The sequence below is a fragment of the Microtus pennsylvanicus genome, chromosome 1 (assembly GCF_037038515.1).
Source record: "Microtus pennsylvanicus isolate mMicPen1 chromosome 1, mMicPen1.hap1, whole genome shotgun sequence".
Lineage (NCBI taxonomy): Eukaryota > Metazoa > Chordata > Mammalia > Rodentia > Cricetidae > Microtus > Microtus pennsylvanicus.
This window is the reverse complement of record NC_134579.1, coordinates 222,273,662-222,300,908: the sequence shown is the minus strand read 5'-3', so window position 1 is coordinate 222,300,908 and position 27,247 is coordinate 222,273,662. Positions and strand designations below refer to the sequence as shown.

At 32.3% G+C, this 27,247-nt stretch overlaps 4 protein-coding genes across 4 annotated transcripts; all 4 read right to left on the bottom strand.

The window, feature by feature from the left end:
* Nucleotides 1–1,872: 1,872 nt before the first annotated feature.
* LOC142842694 (olfactory receptor 10AG1-like) lies at nucleotides 1,873–2,829 on the bottom strand. The gene has a single exon (XM_075959388.1). The coding sequence runs from the start codon at nucleotides 2,827–2,829 to the stop codon at nucleotides 1,873–1,875; it is 957 nt and encodes a 318-aa protein (XP_075815503.1).
* An 8,627-nt stretch (nucleotides 2,830–11,456) lies between these two features.
* On the bottom strand, nucleotides 11,457–12,401 carry LOC142842693 (olfactory receptor 10AG1-like). Its single transcript, XM_075959387.1, has one exon. The coding sequence runs from the start codon at nucleotides 12,399–12,401 to the stop codon at nucleotides 11,457–11,459; it is 945 nt and encodes a 314-aa protein (XP_075815502.1).
* Nucleotides 12,402–17,834: 5,433 nt separating this feature from the next.
* Nucleotides 17,835–18,779, bottom strand: LOC142842692 (olfactory receptor 10AG1-like). Its single transcript, XM_075959386.1, has one exon. It carries the CDS (start codon nucleotides 18,777–18,779, stop codon nucleotides 17,835–17,837), a length of 945 nt encoding a protein of 314 aa, XP_075815501.1.
* Nucleotides 18,780–25,324: 6,545 nt separating this feature from the next.
* LOC142842691 (olfactory receptor 10AG1-like) lies at nucleotides 25,325–26,281 on the bottom strand. The gene has a single exon (XM_075959385.1). The coding sequence runs from the start codon at nucleotides 26,279–26,281 to the stop codon at nucleotides 25,325–25,327; it is 957 nt and encodes a 318-aa protein (XP_075815500.1).
* Between the last annotated feature and the right edge of the window lie 966 nt (nucleotides 26,282–27,247).

The window sequence follows — 27,247 nt, the reverse complement described above, 5'->3', positions numbered from 1 at the left end:
ACCATATTTCTGCTGTCTTTATATAGACAAAAAGCAGTAACACATTGTGTTTCCAATATATCTTACAGCTCTACAAATAAACATGCTTGGAACTGGCTGATTACACTGATTTACAGAACACATTTAGATAATGTATAAATTACAAAATATATTGGATGCCTGAATCTCATTGTTAGGTCATCATGTATCTGAATTTATTTCATCCTGTTGCAAGAATCTTTTTTTTAGGAACAGAATACTAAATAATAAGGTTTAATTGTTAAATATGAAGATAAAATATCACCAGAAAGTTTTCTAAAATTATCAGAGGATCTATACCCATGGGGTATTTGAAAAATTGCTGCCTAAAGAAGACAACAACAATAGACAAGGAAACATAGAAGGGGAGAGTTTCATTGGGCCTTAAACATAGAAAAAAACCTAGTGGAAACTAATGAATACCGAGTGCATGAGAAAGAGTCTCCTCCAAGAAGAGCAAACATGTTTTTATCCAGTACCATGTGGAAATCATACAAATAACTTTATATTATCTGAACAAGTTGTGCACATATATATAATATATATTATATGTATATGGCATGTGTAATGTATAACAGTTAAAGAAACAGGTGGCAAATTTTAATAATAATCATATATAGAAATGGCTTAGAGAAAGCAAAGAGAAGAAATAATTTAAATATATTATGATTTTAAAATAAATGTATTTGAAAAGAATTTATTACTCATACCTTCATTAACAGTGAATTTGAATTTGCTATTTCCATTTATTAAAACAATAATTATCAAAAAAATCCATCAAGGGGTTATTGCAACTCTAAATATCTAGGCAACAAGCACCAGGACACCCAAGTTCATAAAAGGAACACTGCTATAGCTACAATCACATAATGGCCTTCACACAACAAGATTGGTGACTTCAGTTTTCCATTCTTGACAAGATACAGATCTCTTAGATAAAACCTAAACTGGGAAGTTCTGGAGTTAAATGAAATCATAAACTAAGCAAAACTAAGGATAAGAAAGCAAACATCTCTCCAAACATAGAAGAATATATCTTCTTCATAGCACTTTATAGAACTTCTTCTAAAATGATGTGTGTGTGTGTTTGTATGTATGTGTGTTTGTATGTGTGTGTGTGCATGTGGGCATGTATTCATATGTATGAGTGTGTGTGTGTGTGTGTGTGTGTGTGTGTGTGTGTGTGTGTGTACAGGAACATATATAACCTACCACTTCATAATAGATCATAAGACAACTTGAAATTGTGGATTCTAGACTGGCCTGAAGAGTCTTTCATACTAGAAACTTAGAAACCAAAATGATACTAATTGTATTGTGTTATTTTAAAAATCATTGTAACTAAATGCATATATAAATTTCAGTAGTTAGTAATTCAGAATATGATTAACAATAAAGCTAATTAGATTAGATATTCTTTTGAGAAAGATAGTTCACAATAAATAAAATTTTAAAATGAAGTTTTTTAAAAATTTGATTAGATAAGTAAGTAAGTAATTTGTTTTTATGAGACAGGGTTTCTCTGTGTAGCTTTGGAGTATGTCTAGAACTCAGACTGTAGACGCTGCTGGTCCTTTCCTCACAGGTATCTGCCTGCCTCTCCCTCAGGAATTCTGAGATTAAATGCATGCACCACCATTGCTTGATTTAATATGAAGTACTTTAAGTTTGCAAATATACATATAACTTAGCATATGCTTAAACAGATAAATGTCTCTCAATATCACAAAGAAATTTCAGTTTGTATGAATCACTAGTGCAGAAACAGACAAGATATATAGTTAAAGATAGCTATCTCAGCAAACTTAATAACAAACACATAAAAGCCAAATCTGCAATACATATTAACACATATTATATTTTAGCAAATTGTCTGTAAAAGAATTTTCTCAATGCTATTTTGACATCCTTGTTTCTTAGACTGTATATAATGGGATTAAACATGGGAGTCACAACAGTATAGAAAAGAGAAAGCACTTTGTCAGTTCCACCCGAATGACTAGTATTAGATCTAAAATATGTAACCATACCTGATCCAAAAAATAACATCACAACTGCAAGATGAGATGAACAGGTGGAGAAGGCTTTGGCCTGACTGGTGGCTGACGGCAACTTCAGCACTGTAGAGATGATTTTACTATAGGAAAAGATTATTAACAGGAATGGAACCACACCAAATAACAGAGCACCTAGGAAAACCATCATCTCATTCACAAAGATGTCTCCACAGGCCAGGTGAAGTACTGGGGGCAAGTCACAGAAGAAGTGGTTGATTTGGTTGGAACCACAAAATGAAAGAGAAAAAATCTGTGATGTCTGCCCTATCTGTGCTGGAATTCCACTGACCCAGGAGCCAATCACCAGCTGAGAACACACTCTCTGGTTCATGACTAGAGGATAGTGCAGAGGTTTGCAGATGGCCACGTAACGGTCATAGGCCATGACAGCCAGCAGGAAGCACTCTGCAGCCCCCAGGATAAGAGTGCAGCACATTTGTGTAGCACAGGCAATGAAAGAGATGGTTCTTCGCCGGGTCCCAAGGTTGTAGACCATTCTGGGGAGACTAATTGATACATAACATATCTCTAAAAAGGAAAAGTTGCCAAGGAAAAAATACATGGGTGTCTGAAGAGCAGAGTCCAGCCTTGTGATGAGCATAATGGTGCCGTTGCCCAGTAGGATAAAGGAATACATGACAACCAGCAGTCCAAACAGAAACCACTGGAGATGAGGAACATCTGAGAATCCCAGAAGAACAAATTCCTTCAGATTGGTTAGATTTTCTCCTTGTGGTTTTTGATGGTGGTTCATCTGTGAAGTAGATTCAGGCAACATGGCTGTTTACTTTCCCATTGGGGAAAAAAAAGGCTTTTATCTTAATATAAATTCACCCAGATTGATCTTTATTATCTGATCAATAGTGTCTACCGTAAAGGAACTTTTGCTCATAATTTTACTTTTAGTAACTTTTTCATTATTGCTGTATATTAAAATTTCTTTAAAACTTAATGTTAGACTGCCTAGGTCCATAATTCAGGGTATACTAAACTATGATCTAAACATAGCAGAGACCTCAACATTATTGGAAGCTACTTCTGATAAATACACTAACAGATACATTTGCATTGTCTCTGATAGCATTAGTTATATATCTTGAGAAGTGGGCTGGAGTGTGAGCTGAGCAGTTAAAAACACTGGTTTTTCCTTATAACTACTCTGGTTTGATTACCTGAACCAAGTTAGCAGCTCACAACTCTCTGTAACTCCAGCTTAGACTGGATGATTTGAGATGTATATAACCTAGCAAAGAATTTATACATATAATGTGGAACTAAAAAACATTAGAATGAAAATGGTTTTTTATTCTTATGAATTTTGTTAGATTTCTAAAACAAAATATCATTGATATTTTCATAACTTTTAAAATATTTACTATAAATATAAAATGAAATTGTTTTAGGTATGTCTCTCTTAGGGTTTGAATTGTTGTCTAGGTTCTCTGAGATTGTGATTTGTGGACTGGCTTTTTTGCTTTATGTTATAAAACCATTTATAAGTGAGTACATGTGATAATTGTCTTTCTGTTTCCTCTCAAACCACATTGTATCTCCAATAGATAGCCACTGGAAAAGAAAAATTAGTTTTCTCCAATGCAGAACTCAGGGCATACAAGCCACTCTTAATACCAAACCTCATGCCCAACAGTGCATGGACAACACAAAACAAACCCAGTGATATTTTGGGAGGTGATTTGTTTTTTAATGGTTTGTCTGTCCTTTTCTTTTCTTTTTTTTTGTAAACCTTACAAATCTTTAAATGTATTTTGGATTCTGTTTTTGTGTTTTGTGGAATTTCTGTGTGAGAATATATGTGTTTGTATGATATGTATTTCTTATATTTTTCTTTTACTCTTTTTTTTCTGGTTGTTTGTTTTATTCTTCTATTCCAGTTTGTTTGTTTTTATTTTTCATATTTTATTTTCTTATTATGTGCTAGAGGTCTGTTGTTCTCTAATCATATAAAGAAAGGAATGTGTATGTTTTTGGGACGAAGTTCAGGGCCAGGAAACCATAATCAGAATATCCCTAATGAAAACAAAAGCTAACATCCATAAAAATATGGACAAATATAAAATTGTATACACCAATGCCTTAAACATATTATTATTTATTTACTTCTTCAAACATTTTATTGTAATAGTCTACGATTAAAAGTTTCAATGTTCTCCCTTTTAGCTAGTTTGATTACTGCTATTTATTTATTTCAAAGATGGCTTTCATTTTATGACTTAATTTGTACATATTTACCTCATTTTTCAATTTATAATGACAAGCAATGTATCAATCATGCCATAAACATTTGACACATCACAGTTAAAAGAAGCATAACTTTGAATTATAGTAAGTACTGATTTTAGAAGATCATTCACTTAATTATGCTTATAACACATATCTTAGCAGGATGAAGGTAGGAAAGTCGGTGCGAAGTGTAGAGGGCCCAGGTTTAGAGCCTGGAGTCATATGAAGCAAAGTCATGGATTGTCTGGTTAAACGCTCTGTACACCATCACAATTTTAAAGATCCCCAAGCAAAATATTCAGATAAACATTTTAAAATTCACTTTATAGAAGGATTTATAGTGATCCTAAAATCTGGTAAACTTCAATAATGTTTTATGATTTCTCTTCATAGTAAACTTCCTTCACCAGACTTTAATTTCATTTTTAGCTTTTCTGTTTCTTGTAGGTGAAATAATAAAACCCTCCTTGATCAATTTTATTTGTAAGAGTAGAAATTATTGCTTATTAACTCAAAGAGACTATTTGCTATTCTTCTCTACTTAGATAAACATCTAGATATTTTATATTAGTGAACTATTATATTCCAGAAATTCATCACATTACTTACTTAAACTTCATTGATGATCTTATTTATTTAGCTTGCTGAAAATAATTTTTATTCAAATCTTCTTGCTTGAGAGTTAGGTTTTTTGTATGGTCAAAGAGAATATTTTCATGCAGCCACAAAGGGGTCATCATTTATTGTAGGTGCTAATTTTCTACTTTTACAATGGCAAAGAAGACATTTTCTAGGAAATTCCTTCTTAGATGGTCTTTGACTCTGCAAAACTATGATTTGGACATTGTCTTGGACTAAAGCTGTAGTAGCAGAATCATTAGTATATAATATGTGTTGTAGCTGAAATTTTATTTCACTTTTTTCGATTGTGTAACATATATTACACAATATATAATTACATTTGGCCACAATACATTGAGCTATCCAATGACATAAGGGTTATAAAACTCTTAGGATTATTGTGTGACTCACATAAGTTACTATAGACAAAAAGTAAAAACCACTTGACACAGACATGTCATTCTTTATTCTACAAATATTATTTATACTACTTTTCAAATACCACATTTAATTCTTCTACATTTTTAATTGTTTTATTCCAAATATTTTAATCACAATCTCATCAAAAAGACAATCTTTGAATCTCTCCCTTTGTTTGAATATTTTTTTTGAAATGAGTGTCATTTTCCTACAATAATAAGATTTTAATGAAACCTTTAAAGTGTGTCTGACGGTGATACAGTCGTGGGTCTGTTTTTACCTTTTGCCTTTCTTTCACTTCTCTTTAATAGGGTTCCATTATCAGGATTCCACATGAGGGCCTTTTGTGGTTTTCTTTATGCTTTGGTATGAACTTTGACTGATTCTAAAAAAGGTAAGAGGAAAATAATTCACTTCTTCAGTCATCTATATTTTTTATTTGATTGTTCTCAGTTCCATCTGATGCTCATTATGCAGTTCAGCTTTGAAATAAACAGATTCTGTTTAAAGGAAATTCTCATTCTCAAGTATAAGAAGCTGATAATACAGAGAAAAATAACAATAAACTTCCCATACCATGTTTTCAAGTGGCAATGATTAATATTGCTACTCCTAACAAATATTTCCTGACCTACTTACATTACAATTTAAAGTTATACGTTACTAAATTACATTCTGGACATTGCTGTGTCTTCTGCTCTCAAGGAGATTAAGCTACAAATAGGTGGAATTTACTCAGTGACCTGTACTCAAATAATATTTATTGTTTTAGCAAATTTTTAATTTATAATAAGATTGCAGTAATAAAATTGATTCTAGGGTATTTCTTTTATAAGTCTCTTTTGTCTGAATAAATGCAGACTTAAAAGAATTTGTAACAGTAATCTCAGTCATTCAAAGGTCAGAAGATTCATAAACTTTTCAGAGTGCATATGCCAGGCATACATATTATAATTCCTTTCAAGACTTTAACTACATTGAAGCTAAAATACTTTTTTTATTTTATAAGACCCTGATTTTCATGATTTCATTATGATTATCAAATAAGTAAAATCAATTAGTCTTTGTATTTCTCAGATTTATAAATCTATTCTATAAGTTAACAAACTTCCTATGAAAATATGGTTAAGACCTAAAAAAGAAATATGCATTTTGTTGTTAATGTGTTAAAATGTGTTGCTTCAAAATAAAGTTTCCTATATAAGCTTTATGTTTATCAAAGTTATCAATGGTGCAAAGTTCTCTTTTTCTGATATGGCTCAACACCTGTGCTTAGTATAACAATTATAATATTAATTGTATTTATTTGATAAAATACATTAAATTTAAGTTATTTCTAAAAATATACACAAATTTTGAAATAAATCATATTGAACTACAATGAATATCAAAATAAAATAAGTAATACTTACCTTCTCATGGACATTAATTTTGACCTTTTATCACCATGATTTTGTTATCTCATTTATATCAAGTAGAAACACTTGTGTCATTAAAGCTTTAGAGTTTCCTGTAAAGAAAGTCTGTTTCTGACAACCATAAAGTTCTCCTCGAATAAAAGCAGCTCTGTTCCCATGAGAATTCTCTTTATGGATCTAAATTTACACACCAGAGGACCTCTTTGGTGTTTGATTATTTGAAAGTTTTATTTTCTTCCTAGATAATGCTTAATCCAATTTGACATGTAAATTGGGCACCCACTGGAATTAAAAGTATGGTGTGGTTTGTTTCCTAGATATGGACAGTTATTGAGCAACACTGTGAGAAATAATACAAAATTGTCACCTAAATAATAATTACCTAATTTTGTAAAATGTGTGGCTGTGATATTGTCTAATATGAGAATATTATGTACAGCTGTAATTGACAGTAAACTGTTTGTAAGCATGTATTTTGTCTCCAGCCAGTATACTATAATAGGTTCTGTGCCCTGGTATGCACAGGGTTGCCTGTGTGATAGTTTTAACAAAGAAAATGTACTTTAATAGGACTAATGAGAATCTATATGAAGTCAAGTTGCATTAATAGAAAATCCTTGTGAAAGGAGTCCATATATACTAAACTTCAGGCCTTAGAGTGACAATTGTTCCTAATATTTAGAAACTTTAGGGATCTTCAGTGAGTGAGAAAACAATATGGTGTAAATATATTGAGTAAAACTAAATAAAAGTTATTTTAAAGAATATATTCACGGGAGATGAATTTGTTAGGTCTCTACAACACATATACATGCTATTCACCAAATAGTGACTTTTAATAATTTTGATAGTCCTTAGAAAATCATTCTTGAACAGAGTGTCTCTTATTGTACTATGAGAGCAAATGATATTTGGTAAAGTTCATTACTCATTGAGAAGACATTAATATAGTCATAGAAAGGTAGGAGGAGCTAGTAATGATACTTCATGCAGGACCTATTGTGGCAGAGCTCAGTATGAAATTGTATTACCAACCAGGAATAAATGTTTTAGGTACACATTCAAAAGTTAGCTGATGTGAAGGGATTCCTAAGCCCTTAGATGAATGAACAGAGAGACATTTTTGAGGTAGAGAATATAATATCTTGCAAAATCAAACAAACATAAATAATTATTTTAAAAATGGTAAGACAAAGTCTCAAACTGTGGATATTAAAATAAAATGATTTAGACAACTCAATAACCTTTGAGGAAAGAAATTGTTATTAATTATTCAAACTATAAAAAATTGATGTTAATTTATTTATGGTCTTCTTAGGATGTAAAATCATGAACTCATCTAACATTTATTTCTGAACAATTGCTAATTTATTCATATCTAAATTTTTCAATTAAAGATAAATATTAAAAAAGATGTTTTCCTACTTATATGAAAATAAAGTGATATCATCTTTAGTTTCTGTAATTCATCCTGAAGGCCAATAAAGTCTTCTGCTTCAGTGTTTCTTGCCAACCCTTTGACTAAACGTCTCTACTCCAACCGCTTATGCCCCTCATTGTACTATCAATGCCTATGTTTGACTTTCTGCATCATTCTACTTAGGTTTTTCATATTTTATGTCTTGCTTACATCACATAAGTCAACATCCCTCACATTTTCTATGTTGTCACAAATGAGAAGACTTTCTTCCAGGTAATAGTTTCATTCTACCTGGCGCACCATAACGCTATCTGTTTAGTTGCTATTGGTAATTACATTTCTGAAACACTTTGGCTATTATGGATTTTGCTGACATGGAAACAACTGTTCAGGCATTTACTCAGAACACTTCTTGGATTTCTGTAGGAGACATAACTTGTTGCAAAATGATACATGTGATAAAACATGATATTCTAATTTTCATGATTTGAGAAACTCACATGTATCCTTATATAATAGACTTTGTAATTTATATTATTGTCACAAATACTCAAAAAATAATTTCCCTCAAATTCCATCAATTATCTTTCATTTTAGTTATTTTACATTAGAAAACATTAATGTGTATGATATTTTTATTTGGGTTTCCTTAGTGAATAAGTATTGAAGAATTTTTCATCTGTCTATCAGGTATCTTAATGTCCTAGAAACATCTACTCATACATATTTTATTAGGTTATTTGTGTTTTTAATACAGAGTTTCTGGATATCATTTATGTTTATGATGGTTTTCACATATTTGACCCTTTAAAGTCAAAGCCTTTGGTGAACTTTGTGTATTGTTTTATCTGTACTCAGTGAGAATCATGGTGGAAGCACTTGTCTCTCTGAGTGAAATTATAGATATCATTAGAGCTGCCTGTGGGAATCTATCACATATAATCATGTATACCCTCAGTGATATAGTCTCATCCTATTGGAGGAAGGAGTGAGGTCACAGTTTTTTTCCAAAGACTGTTGGTTAGTTCAATAACAATGATGTCTACCCTCATAATCTATTTCTTAATAAGTTTGTCTAATCAAAAATGGTAACTTAAATCAGTTTACCTGCTTATTTGTATTTGCCTGTTTGTGAGATGCACTTCTTTTATTTTTCTAGTTTTAATAGTAGGATAATTAATTAGGATTGTGTTATGATTTATAAACAAGCACATGTTTGCCATTTGACAAGTAACAGTTTTCCTCACATATTTCATGAAAAAGACTTCAAAAAGTTTACAATATATTCTAGGAAAACAGTTTTAGTTCGTTGTTCATCATTTGATCTATTTCAAACTTTAATGAACTGTCCACTGATGTCACATAAGGCAATATATTTCAGATGAAATTAGACATTTATTTCTCAAATTCTAATGTTTTTATATTAATAAATGGGTTTAAGAAGTCCTCACCTGTTTTCAATGACTCTTCAGTACCTCAGGATATGTATAAATATTGAACAACAGAACATCAAAACCTAAAACATTATGACTTTGAGGTATGTATGTGTGTTCGTGTGTGTGTGTGTGTCTGTGTGTGTGTGTGTGTGTGTGTGCATACTTCTATGTGAATTCATTGACGGGGCCCATAGGTATGGATTCATTCTATCTTGACTAAAGGTCAGAGAGATGGAACTTCTGTTACTTCAAGGTTGTTGTCAACAGGTGTGGCTAATATCCAGCCCTGGTATTTCAGGCATTAGGAAATAGACAGGTTTCTACCTTAAGCAAAAAGCTAAGGGCCCAACTAGGTTCCTACTCTCTTAGGGAGATAACTATGGATTCCAAGCAGGGACTGGTTTGCCTACAGAATGTTTTGGTCTAGGGTGTGAGTGTTACTTGTCTTATTCTGGCAACAGAATGTTTAACTGAGAATGTAGCCTGTAATTCTTCAGCCAGTCTGTTCATTTCCTTGTATCATGTTAATGCATTTTTTTTAACTTATTCCTATCCTTTGGGGTCATGATATTTAACCAAATGAATATTAAATGTGGGCATCTTTCAATATATACTGGATGTCCCTCCCAATGTTATCCTGTCTGTCTCTTATTTCTCCTCTATCTTTGTTCCTTTTGCCTAATAATTTTAATCCTCAAGCTCCTACCCTGAAATGTATGGACCCGTGGTAGCTAGAAGACTGGCAGAAGTCACCCAAAAATTGTGGCTTACAACCATACATGAATGTGCTTATATGTGCTTGCATATGTGAAGTGTTGAATCATGCTTATCATAGTGCATGACTGTCTTCTCACTGAGGCTAGAGGAGAATGTTTAGTGTCCTTCTGTATAGCTCTCCACACTATTTTCTCCTTTTATATAATTGGAAATAGACTGACCACAAACAAGGCTCAGACATGATCTTATCTGTTCCCCACAGTACAGGAATATCTATGACCCTCCCATATATTTAACTAGGTGACGGGTATTGAAACTCAGGATATATATTGCAAAGAAAGTTCTTTTACCCAGTAAGCTATGTTAGCACATGCCTTTTACTACTCTCCTTTATTTTTCACATACTAGATTTCAGGGTTTCTTACTGTGAACTTCATTGAAAACCATGATTATTAAAATGTCAGAAAGTTGGATAGAACTTTTAGAAGTTAAATGTGATAAATATATTATCAAGATCTTTGTGCACTGTCCAAAAGCACATGGGAACAAAAAATAGCTTTTATAATAGAGATTACTGAACTCTCTATATATTCTTAATAGATTGAAAAGTTATTTCATGTGTAAGATGTGGCATATCCAGAGGTTGTCAGAGCTCTTAGACACAGAATACTAATAGTAAATATCTATTTAATTCATACAACAGTTTATTTAACACATATTGTTATTAAAGACTATTGGTAAGTCTATTGAAAGCTGAATGAGAAAATATCAAAACATTGGATAATAATATATTAAATTAGGTATATAATCTTTCTGTTCAGTTATAACATATTTCTAAAACATGTATTATGTTCAAAATTTTACAATAGAATATATAATTTAAATTGTACATTCACATTAAAATACCATGTTCTTTTTATATTTTGTTAAATGTTGACAGATTAATATGTAGAAGATAGTTCAAAACAGAATATAAATCAAACTATTATTCAAAATGACAAAAGCACTTCTGAGAAATAAAGTATTTTGAAGAAATGAATAAAATTTAACCAATTTCTTAAGTAATTATGTAAGAAGCAATTAAACATTTATTCCAAAGCTCTAGGTTCTATTTTATAAGTAACAGTTTTCTCATTGCAGCAATCACATCCTTGTTTCTGAGGCTGTATATCAGGGGGTTGAACATGGGAGTCACAATGGTGTAGAATAGAGAGAGTAGTTTGTCAATTCCTGGAGAATGAGTGGACTTTGGTCTCAAGTAGGTAACAGTAGCGGATCCAAAAAATAAAAACACTACAAGCAAATGAGAAGAACAAGTGGAGAAGGCTTTTGCCCTTCCTGTGGCTGTTGGCAATCTCAGAATAGTGGCAATGATTTTGGTATAAGAGGCAAGTATCAACATAAAAGGGAAAGCAACAAACAGCATAGCCACTAAATAGACAGAAAGCTCATTCACTGAAGTATCCCCACAGGCCAGTTTAAGAATGGGAGGTAAGTCACAGAAGAAGTGGTTGATTTGATTAGAATTGCAAAAATTCAGGGAAAATATCTGACAGGTTTGTCCTATTTGGACTGGGATGCCGCCGAGCCAGGAGCCCGCCGCCAGCTGAGTGCATTTTGTTGGGTTCATGATGAGTTGATAGTTCAGAGGATTGCAGATGGCCACATAGCGGTCATAGGACATCACAGCCAGGAGAAAGCATTCTGTGGCTCCAAGCATAAGGAAGAAACACATTTGTGTGGCACAGCTCAGCACAGAAATGCTTCTCTCTTGAGTAGCAATGTTAAACAAAATCCTCGGCAGAGTTACTGATACATAACAGATTTCCAGGGAAGAAAAATTTGCCAGAAAAAAATACATGGGCTTCTGTAGTGCAGGATCAATTCTAGTAATCACAATTATGAAGCTGTTTCCAATCAAGATAATCAAGTACATTATGGAGAACACGCCAAATAGAAACCCTTGAAGATTTGGAAGGTCAAAGAATCCCAGGAGGAGAAACTGTGTCACAGTAGAAGTGTTGTGCTCTTCCCTGATTTCTGTGTATTTCATCTATGTAGATGATTTAAGGAAAAACACAAAATATTTCCTTGCCCATGGATTCTTTTTGTCACTTTTAAAGCAATGGTAACACAATTCTAAACTTACCACTTTCCATGAAGAATAAGTATGATTTGTATATGCTCCAAAGTTTTAAAGAAGATTAGGGTTTTTTTTTTTTTTGCTTGAAGTCATACAAAATAGTAATATATTTTTGTTCTGTTATTTTGTTGGGTTCGGATGGTAAGCCATGATATGTTAATTTTGTTCTCTTAGCTGAAAATGCAGTTTCTGCTTATATTTATTTTAATAATCAATATGTTTTCTGATTATAAATTTCTACTGATATTGCTGTTGTACGACCAGTATTTCAAGAGCCATTTTAATATATGACTAAATATACTGAAAGACAAAGTATTTTTCAGCAATAGTTCCATTTCTGGATCATTTTAATCTGAAATTAGTTAATTGCAACAGCAATATTAGATGGTGTTGCCCTTATTACTATTTTGAGTTTTTGGTTCAGTATAAGATTTTTGAAATTGGAAGTCATAAATGTTAGTCACATTTTCATATTTACATGACATTCAAATAGAAACTCAAGATGTAGTGAAGACTGTCAGATCATTTTCTTATCCGGGGAATTTGAGAGTTTGAAGTAGTCTCACTAGTGTCTTTGGTACAGAAGTAGGTCTAAGTAGATCGTGCATTCCTCTACTGTGTGTAATTCTACAGCAGGAAAGCAGCATTACAGCAACTCATTCTGAGCATTTTCTAGTTAATCCCATCCTCCCAACGATCCCGACCTTGTCTAGAAACTCTGTTCTACTCAATCTACTTCATTGAATAGATTTGTGTGGAAACAGACATGATCACCTTGGCATGTTCTTTTCCATCATGTTCTTTTATTATTCTCTATCTCTAGACCTCTAATTATCAAATTTTATTTTATTCTTAAAATATCTATGAATTATTTGAAAATGGATAACCTTTAAGTTTTCTTCTAAATGATATCAATAAAACCACTGCCTTATTTGAGATTAATATACTCCTGTGCCAAACATTTCCCTTTCCTTCCCATTCCTCTAATTTTCAAAACTCTACTCTGATTAGTGTATTTGTCTTCCTTAGCTTGCAGATATGCTTTTCTCCATGATTTCCTTGACTCTGTAGTTACCAGATGCAAGTATATGAATTAGTGGTTTTTACTCTTACAGGATCTCTCAATTATGACATTCTTTTCAATATTTATTAAACTGATTGACATATTTTTATTTATCTAAAAACAAAGGGACAAACTGGCAACAGAAAGGTGACTGACCTCAACCCATGATTTAAGGAATGTGAATGACTGATATTCAAGAATTCACACTCAAAATATTGATGCCAAGCCGGGTGGTGGTGGCTCACACCTTTAATCCCAGCACTGGGGAGGCAGAGGCAGGCGGATCTCTGTGAGTTCTCCAAAGCTACAGAGAAACCCTGTCTCGAAAAACTATATATATATATATATATATATATATATATATATATATATATATATGAAAATGAGGCACGTCAGTAGCTTTTAAGATGATCAAATGTAAAAAATAATTTTTTGCACTTTTAATTTTCATATGGAATATAAAATACCACAAAATAAGTATTCCTTAATAAAATTATAAAAACTTTCAACAAAATATAGAGACTTCAATAATAATTTAATATTATATTCTGAAAATACTGTAAGTGAATATATACAATGAATGGGAACTGCCAGTAAAGCCTAGCATTAATAAACTATGATTTCAAGGACAAAACTACAGTCTGAGGCTATATTTTAAATATAAATTATGAATTATTTAAACTTTTTTCTTTTATTAAGTTCACTGTATTAGTAGTTATAGAGACAACTAAAAAAGAAAATAAAAAAGTTTGTTTAAATTATTTTATCATAGATTTATAAGCATTATGTATGCTATATTTGCTTGGATAATAGATACATCTTGGATGTATCTCAAAAACTTTATCACAGAAGACTGAAAATGTACCAATACAAAAGTCCCGATGTAATAGATTTTGAAATTAGGATCTACTAGTGTTTTCAAAGTATTAAAAAGAGTTAGAAAGGGTTTTACTTCTTCCATAGCTGCAGAAAATCTTTTCATTAATTTTGTTCTGTTTTCTGATTTGGTGAGGGAACATATTTTCATTTGTAAACTTTCCATAGTTTTATTCTCATTACAGTAATGACTATTTAGAACCACATATGAAAAAGATGTTGGAACTACACTAACCTACCCAAATAGCACTTAGCTGGTTTTTCATTTATAGTGCAGTTGCAGCCCTGGACTTATTTTGGGCAAGCACTTGGCTATCGTATTATTCCCTGAGTTCCCAGTGCCTGTAAGACTTGTTCTCTAGAATCTTTGCAATTATAGTGATTGTTTTACTCTTGAACACTTTCAGGAAACACAGTTAATACAGTAAAACCCCTCGTATTTTGTAAATGTAAACACTTTTGTTTTATTCAATTATTTTATGCATATTTATCTGTCATCTTCTTTGAAAGACTGATTGCCTTCCCTACAGTTACTCTACTGTTATACAGGGTATAAACGTCTCTGATCAAATTTATAAAAAAGGAGATAAAGGTTGGAAAGGCAGGTACAATAATAGAAATTCAGAAAGGATTTTCTTAGCAGAAATCACTAAAGACACACAAAAATTTAATAATGATATAATATTTTCATGTTAACTTACAGGATTTAATTATTAAGTCCTAGAAAACTTTGTAGTTGTTTGTAGATATATTTTAATGGTGCTTATTGATCATTTTAGAATGTACAATTATTTTATGAACTATGATCTCCTACTAATTCATATTAATTAAATAAATAAATATATAAACTGCCTAAATAAAAGTTTCATAAAAGATAAATAATATCTTTAATTGGATAAAATAGACTAACATACTGATATAAATGAGCGCATAAGATGCTGTCTGTAGTGATAATTTTGATATATTGCCTTTTATACTAAAGCATATTTTATATTTTGTTCTTTGATCAGTATCATAAAATGTTAGAAAAGCTAAAAATGCAAAACAACATTTGAAATAAAAAGCATTAGATACAAAATTCTTTTAAATTACATTGCTGAATTCTCTGCCATTGTGGTATTTAAAAAGGGAGACAAATTCCATGTATATTTGATATGAGCCAAATGTAGTTGAGCTTATGTTTGTAGAACTAAGTTAAATATGAATCTTACCTTTATTGGTTAGAAAAAGAAAATTATAGGTAAACCTGGGATTTAAAGCTTAAAAACTTCTTTGTGTTTAATGGCATAACACTTTCAAGCCTGTATTGTATCGTGAAGTACACAGTGCTGCTTAAATAGGAAATAATCTCTGTCTCTGGGGATATGTACGTTCCCCATGCTACCTTCTAACAGAGGAAAACTTTTGTCTTTCCTTTAAAAGTGAAGCATAAGAATATATAAATAAAATGAGAAAAGTAAAATTAAGATTATTCCTTTTAGCACATTCTGCTTTGTTTTTCAGTTTTGTGATTATTAAGAAAAATGAATATTGCCAAACAGTGGATTTACACCCCTTTAATCGTAGCACTTGGGAGGCAGGAGCAGGTGGATCTCAGAGTTCCAAGCCAGCCTGATCTGCAGACTAAGTTTCAGGGCAGCAAGGGCTGCTACACAGAGAAAACCTGTCTTAAAAAGAACAACATCAACAATAACTGAATACTGAGAGAATCAGAAATTGCCATGGGTATCTGTGAATGTGTTCTAATGTGTGGTAGTGCTTTATACTTGTGCCTGTAGGGCTCCATATATGGACCACTGTGTCAGTGACACCAAGGAAGAGTAAGAAGATAATTGATAGTGATATAGGCACAATGCATGTTACTGATTTTATCTTCATTCATACCTCCACAGTTATGAATGCTTTTATATAAATTCAGTCTTCTTTGCTAGTTTTCTATATTTTATATCTCCACAGCAATTTTTTTAAAGTAAATAATTTGTCAATACACATTGTAAAACTTGCCAATAATCTCAGTATTCATTTTTAGTTTTTATTTATAGTTATATTTTAATGACATTTATTCTACGCATATCATCATTTACCATACAGAAGAAATCAACTCTAAACAAGCAAACACTGTACTTATAAAGTCTGCCTAATGAGAACTTTATGACATGAAGATAAACAAAATAAATTTCTTATTATGTATGAGGTTTTTACTAAGAATACCATCACTACAGAAACAAACTATAAAGGAAACCTTGGACTCTTATGTTGAAAATGAGCACTTAGGAACATTATTTAAAGTCAAATTGGGTAAATAAGTGCATGAAGGTTTTGAGCATATCTTTTATCCAGTGCCATTGTCTACTGTGTGTGCTTGCTTCTTGTACATGTAATAATGACCATGATTCAAATGAACATGTAGAAGGAAAAGTTATATTTGACAGACAGCTCATCTAGCAAATCATCCAGAAACAAATTAAGATAGGGAGTTAAGCAGGGACTTTGAGCCAGAAATTTCCACTAATAATTTACTTCCTATGATTTGTTGACCTACTAATATAAAGCCCATGTCCAACTGCCTAAGGTAGCACTGCTAACAGCAGACTTTAGCATCGTAAATCAATAAAAAAAATTAAGAAAATGCCCCACAGAAATATCCAAGGACCCCCACATTGGAGGGCATTTCTCACAATGTCCCCACATATCACATGACTGAAAGTAGTTGTGGCATGTTGACAAGAAAATTGAGCTACAAAGTTATAGCTTTAAAAGAGCACATTCTAACTTAACACTAATTTGTAAAAGAGAAATACATAATTTGTGATAATATAACAGTATCTCTGCTAGAAGATTCAAGCCATTCCCTGTCTGCATTCTTCTTGGTGCTTGTAGTTGGAGATTAGAATTTTCAGATCATTCTGTACCCATTGCTTTGGCATTATTGTCTCTAAACCACTGGACAAGTAAGCCTGATTAATTGTTGTTCTATTATAAAGCACTGTATGTTTAGAAGTTAATAATGGTTATTTGGTAGTAGATATAGAACTGTCCTTCAACATAAACAAATAAACTTTTATTTTGGAAACATTTGCCATTGAAAAAATAAAGCACCATGGAAGCCCATCATTTCATTCACAATGATGTCCATATAAAACAAGTGAAACAGCGGGAGAGGCAATGTCAATGGGAAAAAAAATGAATTAGTAGGAATCACAAACAGACCCAAAAAACATCTGCAAATCTGCCCCGTGTAAATAAGAATTCTACTAACCTAAGAACCCACCACTACTGGATCCATAGTTTAGACATCAGCAAAGAGGGCTACAGAAGGCCATGTAGCCATAGCTATGAGAGAGTGTCCCAAGAACACAGGTAGTTAAAGTACTTTAGACAAATTAGTGCAGACACCCATTCTGTTATTTTCTAAGTAACAGTTTTCTCAATGCAGCAATCACATCCTTGTTCCTGAGGCTGTATATCAGGGGGTTGAACATGGGAGTCACAATGGTGTAGAGCAGAGACAGCAGTTTGTCAGTTCCTGGAGAGTGAGTAGACTTCGGTCTCAAGTAGGTAACAGTAGCGGATCCAAAAAATAAAAACACTACAAGCAAATGAGAAGAACAAGTGGAGAAGGCTTTTGCCCTTCCAGTGGCAGTTGGCAACCTCAGAATGGTGGCAATGATTTTAGTATAAGAGGCAAGGATCAACATAAAAGGGAAAGCAGCAAAGAGGATAGCCACTAAGTAGACAGACAGCTCATTAATAGAAGTGTCTCCACAGGCCAGCTTGAGAATTGGAGGTAAGTCACAGAAGAAGTGGTTGATTTGGTTAGAACTGCAGAAATGAAGAGAGAATATCTGACAAGTTTGTCCTATTTGGACTGGGATGCCGCCGAGCCAGGAGCCTGCCGCCAGCTGATTGCATTTTACTGGGTTCATGACCAAGGGATAGTGCAGAGGGTTGCAGATGGCCACGTAGCGGTCATAAGACATCACAGCCAGCAGGAAACATTCAGTGGCTCCCAGTATTAGGAAGAAGCATGTTTGTGTGGCACAGGCCAGCTTGGATATGTTTCTATTCTGAGTACCGATGTTGTACAGAATTCTAGGAAGAGTGACTGACACATAACAGATTTCCAAACAAGAAAAGTTTGCCAGGAAAAAATACATGGGCTTCTGTAGTGCTGGATCAATTCTAGTGATTACAATTATGAAGCTGTTTCCAATTAGGATAATTAAGTAAACTATGGAGAACATTCCAAAGAGAAAGCCTTGGAGGTTGGGGAGGTCAGAGAATCCCAGAAGGATGAATTGTTTGACGGTGGAGGCATTGTCCTCTGCACTGATCTCTGCATATTCCATGTTTGGAGATGACTCATTCAAAAGTGCAGATCATGTCACTGCCTTTGGTTTTCTTATATAGCACATAAGCTACATATATCACACTCCAAACTTCCTAATTTTCTAAAGAATACAAAGATATACACATGTATCTTATATGTTTTCTCAAATGCTGAGGAAGTATACTTCTAAACAACTACCATATATAGAGAAATTTTCAGTAATTTTGTTTGCATATTTGTAGTGTTATCATTTTGTGCTTTCTTGGATTATTATGCACACAGCTTTAATTGTTTTCTCAATACTTTAAGTGCAGAATTTGGGTTAATATTGTTAAGTAATGATTCATTTTTTTTAAATTATTGTTTTAATTTATTTCAATCTACTCCTCCATTTCTGTTCAGAAAAGTTATATCTCCCATGGGTATGATTCTTTCTTACTATTGACATCTCTGCCAAATATTTTGTTTTATGATCATTTTGAAATTAATTTCAGAAATTATAAATAATACATAAGTAAATATTCAAAAGGTTCTAAAAAGGTCCAGTGATAAAATATATTACTCTTTCAACTTTATTCCTCTTTTAGGTTTGATATTTTGAAACAGGATAATTTAGTACAAATAGTCTAACTGTCCCCCAAATATTATATGGAATTTAAAACAATTAAATGTGGTCTTTCCTTTCAGACTATGAAAACCAATGTCCTAAATTTTACACAGATTTTAAAGTTTGTGTCCTTAAACTAGGAACTTAGTAATAAATAACAAAAGTTAATGTCATTCAATCTCAGGATGCTGAAGGATCAGAAGTTCTCCCACGCTTTCCCATCTGCCCACATGTTCAGGAAAGTGTACCTAAGGGGTGTATCTCTCTATTCTGAATAAATGTCTATTGTATCAAAACTTCGTCCGTCAGATCTCACGTCATGCTGTTCTAAGTCCTTCATCTTCACCCTCGGTGTACGTATTCAGCTACCTCCCTTCTTCCATTCTTCCACTGTATGCTTTTCTGGAGTTTTAAGCTTTAACGTGCTAGCATTCATGTATTCATTATCCTAGGCTATATTTACCTTTAGAAATATAGTTTCCCTTTAATTCTTTTTTACCATACATTTTTCTCTTTTCAAAAGTTCTTCATAAAATTTCAAAGCATTTAGAAAATTCTGGAAGTATTTCATAAATAATAACCCAAAGCGTTTCTTCATCTAAAAATTATCACATACTCTGATTCTACCCCTTATCCTTCTTGTAAATATACTTCAACCAAACTGTGCATCTGTTTAACTCTGTTCAGTAGTAAATACTTTTAGTAAAATGTAGCAGAATTAAACTGTAATTTCAAAATCATAAAATTTGTTCAGAAATTCTTTTCTAATTCATTACAATACATAATCGCTACAGAAGGCATTTAACAATTTTTCCTAATGATTATCACAATCTAGTCCTATATACATAGACATTGACAAACTCATACAGCTAGATCATTTTCTTGAAGACCAGGATGTATCATGTGAGCCAGATGGGCTTGATAGATGTTGCTATGAAAGGTGCCATTATCACCGTCTAAGAAATGGAGAAGTTTAAAGTGTGTCTTCTCCTTTGGTTTTAGTGAGTTTGATTGTTGAAGGTCGGGGTGAAACAAAGGGGCTTTCTACATTAAAATAAGTTCTGAGGCATTTCAAACCATTTCACTAAAAATGTGTGTTTCTATATAGAGATATGCTTTTTAAGATACTATATAAAATTTCATAAGCAGATACTTTGCTTTCTCTATTTCTACAGAAACCTTTTTCTGTTTGATTAGGAAGTATCAATATTTCATTTGGGAGAGAAAAATCATCACCACATGTTGTATAAATACATGAAATTTTCAAACAAAATATAAATGTTATAAATAAATATCTTTTTAAATTGAAAAGACATCCTTTTCATTCACCTTTATTGAATTTTCCTTTTTAAATTAGATTGGAAATTCATATATCTATCAAAAATTGTTACCATTCATTTGTTCCTTTCTTTGATATTTTCCAGATGAATCCCTGACCTGCTATATGTCAGACAATTGGTCTGGCACTGTGCTACCCCATCAGTCCTGGCACTCTGTCCACAAAGTGTGCCCAATGATGCAGCAGCTCTCCTACTTTTCTGTTTGAAAACATTTAAATATCTAATTTTAGCTAAGAAACAGAGCTTAAAGAGGGATATGTGGAAATGATATTATATTCATATAAGAAATAATCAAGAAATAAAATTGTAAAATTATTAGGCATTACAGAAAAGTATAGCCATTTTGCTTTGAATAAAGATATTTAATTCACATATCTTGTGAAACAATGAATTTCTTGGTTGTCAATATTGTGATATCAAATCATAATCCATAAAATGCTGACTGAGATAATATATGAATTAAAATCAAATATAGGAACTAAAAGTATAATTGAATACATGGGTTCAGAAATGACTCTATAGCAAAAATTTTAAAACTGAAATGGAAAATACACCAATGTTCCCTCACAATTGTAGATTCTTTTATTTCAGTTCTTAATTATTGACAACCATGAGTTCTTTTGATAAATGTAAGATACAGGTACATTTATGTTCAATAAACATTTTGATTACTTATTTATGCAGGTAGATTTTTATGAAATATGATCTCTAGTTCTTTTGTTTGCTTTTTAAATAATTTATTTAATTTTATTTCAAGTGTAAGGGTCTCAGATTTCTTGGAACTGAGTTACAGAGAGTTGTAAACTGCCATGTGAGTACTCAAAATTGTGCCCAGGTCCTCGGGAAGAGCAGCCAGTGCTTTTAACACTGAGCAGTCTCTCCATCTTTGAAGTCTAGTTCTTATATTTGTAAAATAGCTTAAATAATGTGTAACAGAAAATCATTACTCTAAAACTAAAATGAAAAATTAGTTACTATTAGATTCATGATAATTCATAAGACAATAATGTCTTCAGTGACTTTGACAATACTTCCTGCTACATAACTTGTCATATTTAAAAAGAGTTCATATTTTGCTCTCAGCCGACTTAGCGATATCATCTTAAAGTCAATGCAAAGAAGTACATAAAAATATAAATTTGATAACTATCCAAAATAGAATTATGTGAAACATGACCCTTACCTTTATAAATTTTCAGAAGAGAAATAATAGTAAATAAGTTTTTTATTTCTAAGCTTAAGTATGAGTTTATTTAAAAAGAGATTAATCATCTTCTAGCATACTTTTCACACTGTGGGGTTTAAGTAGCATACTGTCTCTGCTCTGGGAATAAATTCTTTCCTAAGGACTTTATTCTAATTGGTTGGAATATTTTTTCTTATGAATCAAGACGCTCAACAATGCAAAGCAAAACAAAGAAGCAACAACTACAAAAATATATTTTAGTAAACAATTCCTCTTGTAGTCTTACTATTTTTATTTTCTATTTTCTAATTATGAGTTCCAGAAGTAGTGGTTCATGGCTACAAACCCAGCACTTGGGAGGTTGAGGCAGGATCATTGTGAGCTTGAAATCATTAATATGTTTATGGCATATGAAATAATTACTATTATTACACTTTATATTCAAACACTACATGATGATGATAAAGATGCATATTTTACAAAAATTTTAGTTATTATTTATGTGTACACGTGCATGCATGTGGTGCCATGGAGGGCAGAAGAGGACACTTGAGCATCTGAAGCTGGAGTAAAGGTGGTGTTAATTCAAGTCATGTGGGTGTGTTAATAACATACCCATCATGTGAGGAGAAGCAGCAAAAGCTGTTAGCTGATAATAACGTGCCCATGTTAGTAATAATACTTATAACAATCACAAAAGCAGCAGTAGTAATAATATCTAGAAGAAGAAGAAACATGAAATGGGACATTCAATTGGAACATTCCCAAATTTCTAAAGAGATCAAAGACATAAAGAAAAGTGGAAAATCTTTAAGACAGTTAAGTTTGCCTCCATAAAAACTTTAAGGAACTGATTTGTTTAGTAACGTTGTTTTATGAGTTACATGTAGTAGATGAAATAGAGTTTCATATGCAAGGCAATCCTGTGCAATGTTCCATGTAATATGTAATGTACAGGGCATTGAAATGACAAGAAGAAAAGATAAATCACAATTAGAAAATATTGGATATTAAACAAATAAGCACGTCTTATAGCCGTGGTATTTAGGTAATAATAAATAATATTTCTCACATTTTGTAGCATTACGTAAGCTAAGTAGATGACATTGATTCTTAAAACCCATAAACACTTATTTTAAAAGTAATATATAAGTTATATAATCTTAATAATAGATAGATCCCATCTGCAGCAAGTTACAATGAGGTTAGGCAAGTATTTTATAAAGCAACATTTCCTCACAGTCCTCACCCTGAATAGGACCACTCATGAATTTCCAGTTTTTCACAAACAGAATCAAATTCCAAGTCCTTTACTTGTTGTCTCTGAATACTGTGGTCATGGCTCTCTATTTGTAATGCACATCATTGGACTTTTCAGTCAACTTAGGATTTAAACATTATTCTTGTTAAAAACAGATCATGTTTCTGCCCCAAATCCTTATTTTTTTTTGTTTATCAGGTACAATGAGAACATAGGGATTTCTCAGATTCAATTTTCTTCCATTCATCCTGCAGTACCTGGAGAGGTTCTTTCCTTTGTGGGTTTTTATTATATTCTTCTTAGTTTTATTTGCCTGTTGATGTTAATATTTCTACTCCATATTACTAGTGTCTTGTGACCTCTTTACAAAAGATAATTGCTGATTTATATGTTATTCTTTTTTACATCATCTGGGGTAGACTTTTCATTATTGATCATTTGGGTGATGGACACACATTTATATTGTCTTTTTCTAAGCAAAAATCATTAGCACATTGTGTTTTTTTAGCCTTACTTTGGAATCGAAAAATAAATGTGTTTAGTAGTGGCTTATTTACAAAGACCTTGTAGAACACATACAAATTTTACAAAGTGTTGCATGCCTAAATCTGATTGTTAGGTTATCATGTGTCTGAATTTATTTCGTTCCTATGTAAAGCCATTTTAAAGTAAGAATAAACACTAAACAATTAGATTTTAGTATAATATGAAGTTGTAAATATTAACATAAAGTCTTCTAAGACTATCAGAGAAGCTACATCCATGGAGTTTTAGAAATATGGTTGCCTCTCCAAGTACAACAATGAAAGATAAGGCATCATGGATAAAAATTCATGGGGCTCAGAGAAAAAGAACTAGAGGTAACTAAGGAATTCTGAGTGAAATAGTCTCATTGTTATCCAGTACCAAGTAATCAACTCTGAAATCATACTAGTAAATTTATAATCACTGAAAAAGTTTATATATATAAATATATATATATATGATTTAAAATATATAAAAGTTCATATGTATATAATTTATATGTATATGATTTATATGTATATGATTTGTGACAACAGTAAAGAAATAGTGGTCATGATTTGAATAAAAGACACAAATAGCAATGATATCAGAGAGGAAAGCAAGGGGAAAGATAATGTGAATAAATTTTAATTTCAGTTATAAAGAATACTTTGAAAGATATTGCTACATTCACAATGTACACATTTTTATATTTTTATTTGCTTTTATTTAAACCTTAAGTACCAATGTCACAAGAAATATATTACTGTAGTCATTTTAATATCTGATGAAATACACTTCAAATTACACTAACCAGAACAGATATAATATATATCATATGCAATCAAAAGAAAAATCATGGAAAAAGTTATTACAACTCTAAATAAGTAGACAGCAAACACCAGGTCATTCCATTTCATAAAAGGAACACTATTATCACTGTAATCACATATTTCTGTCCATATAGTCACAGTGGATGTCTTCAGTTCTCCAATCTTTCCAAAAGACAGATCATTCGGACAAAACATAAACTGGAAACTGCTGGAACTAAATTACGTAATAAACTTAGTGTACTATTCTCATGGAACTATTTCTAAAATGTGTGTGTGTGTGTGTGTGTGTGTGTGTGTGTGTGTGTGTGTATGAATTTGTGGGAATATATTACCCCAGCACCTGATTGGAAGACCAAGGTCAAGCTGAAAGTGGGAGTACTCTTCCGCGTATGTGACTTTTAGGGATAATATACATGTCATTATTTGTGGAAGTAAGAGTTTTTACACACTAGGTCATCTTACTGACATAATTGAAACTAACTTTACATAGTAGTTTTAAAAATCATTGCATCTGAATGTTTAAAGTTGTATATAGGATTTAAAATAGTATATCAGAATTTGTGGTACAATAAATAGAGTTATATTAATTGTATCTAATGTTTATTTGTAAAGATATTTCAGAATAAGTATAAAAATGAAAATGATATGTATTTAATTTGGTAATACATACATCACTACATATATTTTCAGAGATATATTTCTCTCAATATAACAAAAAATTATTTTGAAATTATCATTGGTATAAAAACAGAAAAGATACACAGTTAAAGATAGATATATCTATGACCTTAATTATAAACACATACAAAGTTATATCTACAATATAAATCATATTATATTTTAGTAAATTGTTTGCATAAGAATTTTCTCAATGCTGTTTTGACATCCTTGTTTCTTAGACTGTATATAATGGGATTAAACATGGGAGTCACAACAGTATAGAAAAGAGAAAGCACTTTGTCAGTTCCACCCGAATGACTAGTATTGGATCTAAAATATGTAACCATAGCTGATCCATAAAATAACATCACAACTGCAAGATGAGATGAACAGGTGGAGAAGGCTTTGGCCTGACTGGTGGCTGACGGCAACTTAAGCACTGTAGAGATGATTTTACTATAGGAAAAGATTATTAACAGGAATGGAACCAACACAAATATCCCAGCACCTAGGAAAACCATCATTTCATTCACAAAGATGTCTCCACAGGCCAGGTGAAGTACTGGGGGCAAGTCACAGAAGAAGTGGTTGATTTGGTTGGCTCCACAAAATGAAAGAGAAAAAATCTGTGATGTCTGCCCTATCTGTGCTGGAATTCCACTGACCCAGGAGCCAATCACCAGCTGAGAACATAGTCTCTGGTTCATGACTAGAGGATAGTGCAGAGGTTTGCAGATGGCCACGTAACGGTCATAGGCCATGACAGCCAGGAAGAAGCACTCTGCAGCCCCCAGGATAAGAGTGCAGCACATTTGTGTAGCACAGGCAATGAAAGAGATGCTTCTTCTCTGGGTCCCAAGGTTGTAGACCATTCTGGGGAGAGTAATTGATACATAACATATCTCTAAAAACGAAAAGTTGCCAAGGAAAAAATACATGGGTGTCTGAAGAGCAGAGTCCAGCCTTGTGATGAGCACAATGGTGCCGTTGCCCAGTAGGATAAAGGAATACATGACAACCAGCAGTCCAAACAGAAACCACTGGAGATGAGGAACATCTGAGAATCCCAGAAGAACAAATTCCTTCAGGTTTGTCAGATTTCCTCCTTGTGGTTGATGTTGGTTTCTCATCTGTGGAGAAGATTCAGGCAGCATGGTTGTTTACTTTTCAATGGGGATTAGAGGTTTCTATCCTAGAATCCAGACATCCTGATTAATTTTCATTATCTGTAATCACTGTGCACTGTAAAAGTATGGCTGCTTACAAATTTTACTTTTAGTTATTTAAAAGCTTGTGCATTGTTGTGGTAAAGATTCCCCAATATACCTTCAAAATTAATATTAGCCTCCGTAGGTCTACAGCTCAGGCTACATACACCATGCCCAACACAGCAGAGACCTTGGCATCACTTGAAACTTCTTCTGCTAAATACCTCAACATTTTTGTATTGTCTCTAATACCATCAGTTATATATCTGACAGTGCTTCTATTAGTTTTGAGAACTGGCTCAGCAGTTAAAAACACTGGCTGTTTTTACAGAAGACCCTGTTTTGATTACACACACAAATGGCAGTTCACAACTATAAATCCAACTTGCAACTGTAACTCCAGTTAGAAGCTAATCTGAAATGATTGTATTCCAGCAATTCCAGCCCTTAAAATAGAAATAAAATAAAAAAGATAGTTAAGAGAGCACAGTTATTTATTCCTTCATGTAAATTTTGTTAGATTTTTGAGAAAACTAAGTCATTAATATTTTTGTAATATAATTTGAAAAACATTTACTAGAAACTTAAAATAAATTTGGTCCTGCCCTTATCCATAAATTATCTCCAATGGATAATCACTAACAAAACGAAAATTTATTTTCTCCGGTACAGTCTAATTGGTATATAAACCACTCTTTATTGCAGGGCCCATTGCCAACAGTGGATGGCATTTTGGGTTTATATATTGTCTGTAATACGTTGTCATGGCATTTTTTTAATCCTTACAAGCCCTTTGCATACATATTATCATTTCCAGTTTTGAACTTGCAGGGATTTTAATGTATGAATAGATGAGCTCCTGGGTTTTTTCTTTTATTTCATTTGCTT

Coding starts and splice junctions, on each gene's coding strand:
- LOC142842694 (XM_075959388.1), bottom strand. CDS start 2,829: ATGAACCACCATCAAAAACCACAAGGAGAAAATCTAACCAATCTGAAG.
- LOC142842693 (XM_075959387.1), bottom strand. CDS start 12,401: ATGAAATACACAGAAATCAGGGAAGAGCACAACACTTCTACTGTGACA.
- LOC142842692 (XM_075959386.1), bottom strand. CDS start 18,779: ATGGAATATGCAGAGATCAGTGCAGAGGACAATGCCTCCACCGTCAAA.
- LOC142842691 (XM_075959385.1), bottom strand. CDS start 26,281: ATGAGAAACCAACATCAACCACAAGGAGGAAATCTGACAAACCTGAAG.